Source organism: Musa acuminata, chromosome BXJ2-6 (genome assembly GCF_036884655.1).
Source record: "Musa acuminata AAA Group cultivar baxijiao chromosome BXJ2-6, Cavendish_Baxijiao_AAA, whole genome shotgun sequence".
NCBI classification, from domain to species: domain Eukaryota; kingdom Viridiplantae; phylum Streptophyta; class Magnoliopsida; order Zingiberales; family Musaceae; genus Musa; species Musa acuminata.
In genome coordinates, this window is record NC_088343.1 from 572,110 (window position 1) to 582,772 (window position 10,663).

The window sequence follows — 10,663 nt, forward strand, 5'->3', positions numbered from 1 at the left end:
TTTAAGTCACCTTCTCGGAAACAGGAGAGAAAAAGAGCCAATAAATAAATAAAATAAAATAGAAAGGGATATTTTGTAAAGATTCTTCAATCCAATCCACCAAATCCCGTACGCACCAAGTCGGCCATGAGGCCTCCACGCGCCACCTTCCTCGATCACAGCCGTCTATTTCCTCCCTCCCTCCCCTATAACAACATCAGCCCTCCATCGTCCTCCTCGTCCTCCTCTCAGCCACATCCTTCACTGCTTCTCCGCCTTCTCACTACCAACCATGCTTCTCAAGGCCCCTCCTCGGCTCGCCCTTCTCTCCCCCTCTTCCTCCGATCCCGCGCCGTCGCCCGGAAACCCCTCTCTTCGCTCCTACTTGAAGCTTCCGAATTGGAGGGCTCGGGGCGGGCCCGTCTTCGCCGCTGCCGGTGGGAACCATGCCATCACCGGCGTCATCTTCGAGCCCTTTGAGGAGCTCAAGAGCAACCAGGTGTCGCTCGTGCCCGTCTCCCCCGACCAGTCCCTCGCCCGCCAGAAGTATGCCGACGACTGCGAGGCCACCATCAACCTCCAGATCAAGTATCTTGTTTCTCCAATCCATGGATTCTTCGTTCTTTTTCTTTTCCTTGTCAAGAAAAATTAGTTTCTTGTGGTATTCTGAGATCTTGTACCAAAATATTTGATTTTGTTGAATATATTCTTCCTTCTGAGAGAAAACAAAATGATTTTTTGTTGAAGATACCATTATTCTCTTCTGATTTGTTTTGTCTTATTTTCTTAAAGGAGAGAGATTGGTTGGCTCTGTTTTTATATTCTGAAATCTAGTAACAAAAAGATATGATTTTGTTCTTTGTTGGATGTTTTCTTAATTTGTATCTATAAAATCTTTTGTATTGTTAGGAAAGAGATTAATTTATATCGAACTCTTAGCGTTTCCCCTTAGGTTTAAGCCAGTTAAACCTTGACACGTGTAAATGAACCCAAGTGTATCCATGCAAGCTAATTTGAGAGAAGGATACTGTATAAATATTTTGAGCTGGGTGACTGGTAATCCCAAAAGCTTATAGGAAAAGACTCAAATCTATTATTAAATTCATAATCTTTGCATAGCAGTTCCTAGTTACTATGACTATGAGGTTTTGATGAACAAATTTCTTATGACTTTGCTAAGATGAGGTTTTTTCAAAAAACATGTTGTATTTTCTTAGCTCTTGTGAGAAAACAGATGGAACCTTCTTAAACGTATTGATTTAGGTATTTGAATTCTGGAATCCTGTAGCAAAAATATCTAATGTTTTTCTTATTTTATTGACAATCTTTTATTATTATTATTATTTTATTTTTGTGCAGTTATTTCTAAGCAAAATGTCTTGACTTGGTTTTTTACTTATATATTTGTTCTTCAGAAAATTTGTGATCTTTGTACTAGCTGCAACAATTCTAAGATTTTTCTTGTTGATCCGCGGTGCTTTTATTTCAGTGTGGAATACAATGTGTCATATGTATACCATGCCTTGTTTGCTTACTTTGATCGGGACAACGTTGCGCTAAAAGGCCTAGCCAAGTAAGTCTTTGGGAAATCTGAGTCTGTGCTTGTATTCATCTCTTTTTATTGTTGATAAGAGCAAATCTGTTCTGTTGCCATATATTCAGATTCTTCAAGGAATCCAGCCAGGAGGAAAGGGACCATGCTGAGAAGCTGATGAAGTACCAGGTGTGAACCAAACTTCTCCTCTCAATTCTTTTTTCTTCCTTTTCTATTGTGGTATTCAGATATAGAGTTGGCCCAAGTGTTCCTTTTTGTTTTATGATATTTGAGGCTGGATTTTTCCTTTTCTTTTGCGGTATTCAGAACAAAAGGGGAGGAAGAGTGAAGCTTCTGCCAATAGTTATGCCCTTGACCGAGTTTGATCATCCTGAGAAAGGTGACGCGTTGTATGGTAAGGACTAATATGTGGGTATGTTGTTAATATTAGCTTGTTCAAGATGTGTCTACAAATACCAAGTAATGTGGACCGATCTAAAGCCTTTTTTTTGTTAATTAATCCATATAAACTTTGACATGCTTATTGATATCAACAATTGCATTAATTTGAAATTTTTTCGTGTACTTAAGTGTACTGCATATTTCAAACTGCCATAGAGAAGTGGAAGCACAAGATAACATCAAAACTGCCATAGAGAAGTGGAAGCACATGCTTGCACCGATACACATTTTATTTCTGAAAATAACCGTGATAATTTCCGCAAATTTCTATATTTGACATGTATCACACATTTATTGGAATTGTAAGGGATTTGAGGTTGATTCTTGTTCTTTGGATTGAAGGAGCTAATAGCTCCAGTCACTTATGTTAGTTGTTTCATTATTTTATACTTCCAATCATGTTCCATGAGTCTGACAGGTTTGTGGTATCTGTTTCAGCAATGGAATTGGCTTTGTCTCTTGAGAAGCTGACAAATGAGAAGCTACTAAATCTACACTGTGTAAGTGATTCTGTGTTGAACGCATTGATTAATTGTCCAACACTTCATTTTAGGTTCTGGCCCTCATCAGCTTTTGAATTGTGGATGAACAGGTAGCTCAAAAACACAATGATGCCCAGATGGCAGACTTCATCGAGAGCGAGTTTCTTGGAGAGCAGGTGAAGCCTATTCCATAATTCTGGTTCTTGCTTTGAATTATTCTGTAGTCATCAGAATTTAGTGCTCAACCTATATTTCATTAGAAGATTTGAATATGCATAGTTTTTGGCTTATTGAGTGATCTCGTCTATCCATAGATAGCTGATCTACGATAGTTTTCTATGACAAGATTATATATGGATGAGATAGTATTGATGCAGTTTATGTAACACTGGTTTCGTGATAAGGTAGAGTAGTAGTATATCTGGTAGTCTTCGTCAATGAGAGCTATGGATCTTACAGTGCACAATGTTCATTTACTTATTTAATAAGTTTTATATCATTTAATACATCGAAATAAGGTCTTCATTATAATTGCATTGGGTCACTTCAATTTTCAGGTTGAGGCAATTAAAAAGATATCTGAATACATTTCTCAGTTGCGAAGAGTGGGAAAAGGACATGGTAAGGCTTTATCTAATGACACCTGCATTGCATTCCTTTGTATCGATATCTGTATATCCGAATCACTTATGTTTCTTTGAATTATCTTTCAGGAGTTTGGCATTTCGATCAGATGCTTCTCCATGAAGGAGATGCTGCATGAGCTTTGCAAAGAACATTGTAGTTACTCGTAGTTGTGTCCTGTCCATGAACAGCAGGGTTGTTTCTCCATGACCTTCTCTGTTGTAATGTGAATAAAGACTCGGGAGAAACAAAAGACTGCATCAATGTACTTTGCTTCAATAAATGTCTTAATATACAGTATCTGGATTGGTTGAATAAGAAGCAGATCAAAATTTTGCTTCGAGTTACATCAACATTGATGATTCCAGCTCCACTTCTTAAACCTGACAGGTTATCATAACTTAGAACAGCCTGGTGAGACACATTAAATTGCATGAAGCAAATTGCATCCCATGATCTGTGATTATTATGAGGGCTTATTGCTGCCATGTTGTCTGGCTGGATGCATAAAAAGTTATGTTTGCTAACCACATTCACAGACACATATGCATATGGGTCAATTAACCAATATGCTTAATTTACTTGGTCAATAAAGCCAAGTGATTCTTGATAGAAACAATTACTTAGCCACCCAACACCAACCATAAGAGACATAGGTAGCACTTAGAATATATTCATGCGTGTAATCTATATATTGGAAAAGTCAAATGATGTATTTAAAGTTTGATCCACAACAACAAGACTAGCTTAAACTTTATGTTAGATTATTATTTATAACTCTAAACTAAGTCAATTGATGTCTTTGAGATTATTATTATTAACTCCTCTTAACTATTTACAATCATACTTTAAATTTTTTTAATGTTTGGTGATTATCTTTTTATAAATGGACATAAATATTTGTTTCTTTTTCCTCCTCATCCTCTTTTTTTTCTTCTTCAAAGGACAATGTCCAAGTGGTCGTGAGCGGGGTTAAATAACATCGAGCGACATAGGAGTATAGGCTAGGGGGTGATGATCAATGGTAAGAATTGTAGGCTGGGAGATGATAGGACGCATAAGTTGAGGGAGCATCGATAATGACAAGATGCATAGGCTACTATAGCAAAAGTTATGAAAAAAAAAATAATAAAATCAAAATTAATAAGATCGTAAATAATAATATATTATTTTATTAATTTTTTAAGAGATTATAAATGAATAGTAAGAAGATTGTTAATAGTAAAAAAAAACTAAATAATAAACTCTTGGAGAACAATCTTAATATACCCACCATTTGTTTTCAAGAATTATCCCTATTAAATTTGAATTTGAACCACCCTAGAGGAGGTTTCTTCCATCTAATCTCAATTCCACATATATCTCTTTAATACCTTTATATTGATAATTTTTTACAGTTGAAAAAAACTTATAGAAATAACATCTTCATCATAGAAATAATGCAACCTACACATGAGAGAGGGAGGAGTCCATGCACTCCAACCCCCAATGAATCCATTCACCTTCAGCAGCCTCAAGTCGTCACTGTCAGCCTTTACTGTTGGGTAAAAAACCTCAACAATAAAAATTAAATATAATTTAATGAATAAAATATAAAAAAGAATTTTATGCCATTTCTGCACTCCGGCACGCACGTACAAAGGTGGCCATGGCGGTGGTGGCGCTCCGGAGCTGCCTTCCGTGGGGGCCGACTACAGGCGGCGGCCCCACCGCTGAAGGTGTCCAATCCGGGGTTCAGATTTCCCTGTCGGAGACCGAGTCGACACCGAGTCAAAGGGCGTGGGATCGGGGCCCCAACAAGTCCGCGTGACCTCAATCTCCGGAATCGCTGCCTATCTTCACGACCGCGGCCTCTCCGCCTCCACCCACTCCCCTGGCGGTGGCTGTACGAGCTGCCCGTTGATGCAGCCTGCTCCAACGTTCACAGTACGTACTACCCCCCCTGCAAGAACACAGGATAACTGTAAAGCTCCTTTCCAAAGTATTTCCACTGCAGCACACAGTAATGATTCAAGTGCTTTCGGAAGACCGGACTTTGCAGATGAACAAGCAATGCTACGGATTCAAATAATTATATCACATATGTTAAGGAATATTTTGGGCTTTTTTCTTAATAGCTTGAGTTTTTGGAATTTAATTTCATCCAATCAAATCTTTCTTTTTAGGTCATGAGTTTGACTGACTTAAATAATCATTTTTTATTTAGACTTGGACATACACTTGGAAGTCAAGCTTAAATCGATTTGCTCGAGAATGCTAAATCATATATTAGATTCTTTTCTAGTGACTTTAGACTTTAGGAGTTATGTTTATCTCGATCAAATTTTTTTTAATATATATTAGATATAATCTAAAACTCATATACTTAAACTTTTAAGATGTACTGATGTCGTCCAATCTTTATATATGATAACCCTAACATCAATCCAATAAAATTCAAATTCCGTAAAAGAATAGTAAGAACCTAAGCGGAGCTAACTGAATATAATTTCATTTGTATGCGAGTGTCGTAACAAATTCTTATCGATCGATATACTACTTCAAAACCATCTCATTGAATAGAATTTATTCTTGAATTCATGACATAACAAGAATAGACATTTTGAATTAAATAATATATTCAATTTTCTCTTAGAATATTTTTTATTAGTTTTCTAATATATAACTTATTTTTCCCAACGCATAACTAATAAAGAAAAAAAGTAGTATGTTTCCAATAATTTTTTTTCTAGTTGGTATTTTTTTTGTAGTTGATTTTGTCACCGAATTAACGTATATTTCAAATAGGTATTTATCATGCTAAAGATAAAAGGAATAAAACTCTACAATAGTATTTTTTTTCTTCTCTATAATAAATATTTCATTTGGAGCCAACTCTATATGTATTTAATTCCTAAAATGGTCCTTTCTTTCTCTTCTATTTGGTAACAATCTATTGAACCAAGCAACAACTTTAACCTTCAATAGATCCTCTTTATTGAATCACCATTAACACAAAAGTTTGGAAAATGCAATACTTGTCATATTGCCTCTATCTATCATCTTTATCTTCAAAACCTTTATGCAGTTATATCTACATGGATTTGTCGGTATCAATCAATGTCTTGATTCATGTTGGTGTTAACTTGATCATGAAGAACACTAATTAAGTTCTTGAGTCATCTTCGATTTCGTCATGACCGACAAATGGATCAGGTTAATCCTTGATTTGATACAATAAAAGTAATAAGATAATAGACAACTAAGCTTGGAAAATAGATTTGGAATCAACTATCCAAAAGAAACATTGCCAGGATTATCATTATTGAAGTTCTATTTGTAAGAAAATTGAAGTTACATATATAATAACCTACAACAACCTACCAAATATGCATCCATCAAGGAAGAAAGTATGCATGATATGAAACAATATTTCATATAAAAGAACAATACCGAAACTTTGTAACGATCTTCTCGATTGTTTCTTAATTAATGAGAAAGGGCTTTTAACTTCGAATAACTTTCTTGTAGATTTATTCATGATCTCATCATCTCAAGTTCTTGCAGCATCTTTCCATCAACATAAAATCTAGTTTTGTCAAACCATGTGAGTGAGAGAACTAAGCAACTTCATATGTAGCCATGCACTATGGATAATGAGCATTAAGCTGATGAATACATTACATCTTAGTAGTTCTTTTCTTCAATTTAGTTCAAATTTTCCTACCTTGTGATTTCTATGCTGTCACTGAGAAAAACTTCAATTTGTATTATTAGAGTAACATCAAATTATCCTTGTAAAAGCTAGTCTTCTTCAACAGCTTAAGTACATTTTTCTCCATGTTTTGAGCATGTGTATTAGTGAAGACCATTAACTATGGATCAATTTTACATAATTAATAGTTAGAATTTGGTTTTCCACACTTGCTTTTTTTTAGGTTTGCTGAAATCTTATTAGCGAATTCTAATTGTAATCAAAAGCATTAAACAAAAATGATCTCTGAACTTAAATATTCCTAATGCACTAGTAAAAGCCGTTTTCTCGGTAACTATACACTCTAAAACCATAATTAGTATTTAGTTTCTCTATATAGCACAAACGCTTAATGATCATATGTACTGAAAGATACATGAGTAGTTGCCATCTTCTGATAGATAGGTTTCTTAGTAAGAAAAGTTAATAATGACAAAGAAAATGACCCTATATCACATGATTTTTCACTCATGTAGCTTCCAAAACTGAATCCAATCAATTCTATTAATTGTAATATCGATATCTATGATGACAATAAATTCCATATATAGTCCGAGACATTGACATTATGATAGAGTGTAAGGTCATATCAACATTCTAAACCTTGAGAAGATGTTTCAAAGAAGCCACACCTGTTGTTTATCTGCCAGCGAATATGTTAACCTAAAATGTAGGCATCAAAATCCATGACCAGACAACAGCAGACATCTTTGAGATGTATTAATCTTTGAGAAATATTATCATGCCATTGCATGCAAGCAGACATACAAGCTGGGCCTACATCTGTTCTTCCACAGATGGCAAACTATTTGAGCTGACTCATAACTCATTTCCTGATGGTATCTTCAACTGTTGCTTCTATTCCAACAAGAGATCTGCTGTGCTATGCATCAGCTTCCTAAACCATTCGTTCTTAAGCACAATCCACATAACAAGGTACAAGAAGTAAACCCTAAAAAAACCCTAATTATAAGAAGGCTTCATTACAGCAGGCTTAATTCACAGTTTTAGATAACTGTCATTGTGAAGCACATCAATCAATCATTTCATGCATCATTTAACAGTTCATAGCTAATCAGAAGTGGTTTTAGAACCATTTCCGCTTTGTTCTTCCTTAGCTTACTTGATTAAGTTACAGTGTGAAAAAGGTGCCTGCTATCATGATTAGCTCACGAATGCTTAGGAATATTTCAACTGGAACAGCAGACATATCTTACTCCCCTCCATCATTGAAGGATAAGAAAACCAAATGAAAGGAAAAAAGAAAAATAAAAGAAAACTTCATTCAGGTTTAGAAGCCATCAAGCCCCATTGCAGCACATGCTACTGTTAAAGCTCTGTTCCACTAAGGAGAGAGAGAGAGAGAGAGAGAGGAGTAGATGATGAGCAGTAGTCAAAGTTATGAGGCTGAATAGTTGAAGGTGTAAATAAGGCGGCAATGATCATAGATATCAGTAAAAATGCAGCAGTAACTTGCTCAAGTAAGTAGGCATGACTCAGGTGGTAATGATCACAGATGCTGCTGTAAGAAAAAGGTTCCTTAGCCTGAGAAGGGAGAGAGAAGTTGAGGTGCAGAAGAGAGAGAGAGAGAGAGAGAGAGAGAGAGAGAGAGAGAGAGAGAGAGAGAGAGAGAGAGAGAGGAAGAGGAAGAGAAGGAAGGAGAAGAGCTAAAGAGAGTGAGAGGGAGGGTGAGTCAGATCGAAGACGCACGTGTTGGTTAGGACTAGATTGACACCAGAAGGGGACCATGGAGTTCTCTCTCAGTTCGACCTCGTTGCAGCGGAAATCTGAGTTTCACGAACGCTTAAAGCCGTATAGGAGACAGATAGAGATGCTGTTGCTGCACAACAGATCCAGTAAGATGACTGGTGTATGACTGAAAAGAAGACGAGATGAGAAGGATCTCATGAGCACAGCATGATGAAAGTAGGTGAGGATGGGAGAGAACGAGACATTACAGAGATATTGGAAACCAGGTAGAGGAACATAAGCAGATTGTCAAGGAATTACACCTCTCAGATCTACCAAACAGACTGAATAGAATGAGCATGGCAACGATCTCGATCTTTTCGTGCACATTATGACCAGAATCATGAGTTGAAGTCGCCGATCAGCATATTGAATCCAAACATGTTTTGAGCGGAACAAAAGGAATAGCCATCTCTCAGTGAGTACTAACAAAGAGAAAGCAAGGAGAGAGAGAGAGAGGGGCGGAGGGGAGAGAGATCAGGAAATAGACGAGCCCCACAGCGGAACTGCAGATCCCTCACCGGCACCCGAACCAGAACTGTCGCCACTGAGAGCGGCGGAAGAGGAAGACTCACCTCCGCCATGGACTTGGTCGGAAGCAGTGGGCGCACGCCTCCGCTTCTTCTTCTCGTAGGGGATGCCGCGGGCCTTGGCCTGGCTGTCGCGGACGTCGCGGAGGAAGATGCGGACGGCGCGGGCGGCTAAGGGGTTGGTTTCAGGAGATCCGCCAGACTCCTCGTAGGCGGCGCGGAGGCGGCCGATGAGGGCGTCGAGGGAGCCCCAGGCCTGGCGCAGCGGGCAGGTGCAGGGCGCCGGCGGGCTCGGGTGGCCATAGAAGGCGCACCCGGAGAGGTGCACCTTCGTCTTCCCGAACTGGTCGAGGTAACGTAGGAACTCGATGACATGCGCCCCGCTGCAGCGCGCCAGCACCAGCGGCGGCTTGTGGTTCCGCAGGTACTGCAGGAAGGTGTTCCAGTCGCGCCGCTTCTGCGACTCGTACCTACTCGGCGCCGCCGCCCCCGCCGGTGGACCCGTGTCGCTTCCTCCGGCCCTCGATGGGCCTGCGTCCACCGCGTCCATGCACCGGCTTCCTCTGCTTTTGCTTCCCTTGCACCGCCCTACTCCTTTCACGTCTCTTCGCCTCCCTCCCTCCTTCTCAAAAAGGCAGGGAAGAGAGAGAGAGAGAGAGAGAGAGAGAGGAGAAGTGAAACAGGAGCGCTCGCTTACTGTGAGAAGAGAAGAAGAAGAAGAAGAAGAGAGTTTGGTGTTTCGTCGAACACCTGGCTGGGCAAATCTTGGAGGCAAAAGAAAGAAGAATGGTTGCTTAATGGAAGTCGGGTGATACGTCACATAGTTTGGGTCTTAAATGTCTCGCCCATTTCATTGAAACTTCAATAAATTACGATTAAATATATTTGCTATATTTTCTTTTCCGATATTACCTAATAATTCAACTAAAATTTGCACATATATTTTCATTTTCCCAATTGCACTACTTTACAACAAAAACTAATACACATTTTTCTTGATCTTATAAATGTAATTAGTTTCTCTAAAAAGAAAAAAAAAACATTATCATCGTGTTGAGCCTTTAGGAGCTTCCGTCCATGTAATAGAAGAAGATCATCATCGTGTTCATTTCCCATCTTCGTAAGAAGAGGTAGCAACATATGCGAGGAATCTCCTATTATAACTCAATTTCGAGCTAACGAGATGGTAAGAACGAACTCATGCAAATGACATTATGCAATGAATTAATACTTGTAATTGATGTAGGAAGGTGTCGTCACGGCTAACATGATCGATCGATCATCTCCACTAAAGAAACTACGATTTCTACATTCCCTTTTCTCTCTCTCTCTCTCTCTCTCTCTCTCTCTATGATATTTGTACTATTATTTTGTGGTGTAAAAAATGGGGCTCTTTGTTTATATATTTACAGTACAATTCAGTGACACGTGAAATAGGACTACTCTTTAGTGATGTTTCATTTCGTACTTGCCATCTTTAAGGTTAAGGTTAGTAGTGATATATCTTTTTTTTAATTAAATAGAGTTGTGCTAAGTTAAGAGTCATAATATTAAAGTTTCAGATTAATTA

The 10,663-nt window shown here is 38.2% G+C and overlaps 2 protein-coding genes across 2 annotated transcripts; one reads left to right on the top strand and one right to left on the bottom strand.

Annotated features, from left to right (window-relative positions):
• Nucleotides 1-206: 206 nt before the first annotated feature.
• Nucleotides 207-3,434, top strand: LOC135614070 (ferritin-3, chloroplastic-like). Its single transcript, XM_065111083.1, has 8 exons — nt 207-567; nt 1,469-1,552; nt 1,642-1,702; nt 1,841-1,928; nt 2,414-2,475; nt 2,568-2,633; nt 3,015-3,078; nt 3,171-3,434. Exons 1-8 carry the CDS (start codon nt 272-274, stop codon nt 3,218-3,220), a joined length of 771 nt encoding a protein of 256 aa, XP_064967155.1. The 5' UTR covers nt 207-271; the 3' UTR covers nt 3,221-3,434.
• Nucleotides 3,435-7,778: 4,344 nt separating this feature from the next.
• On the bottom strand, nt 7,779-9,905 carry LOC103971146 (protein G1-like7). Its single transcript, XM_009385105.3, has one exon. It carries the CDS (start codon nt 9,641-9,643, stop codon nt 9,041-9,043), a length of 603 nt encoding a protein of 200 aa, XP_009383380.2. The 5' UTR covers nt 9,644-9,905; the 3' UTR covers nt 7,779-9,040.
• Nucleotides 9,906-10,663: the final 758 nt, after the last annotated feature.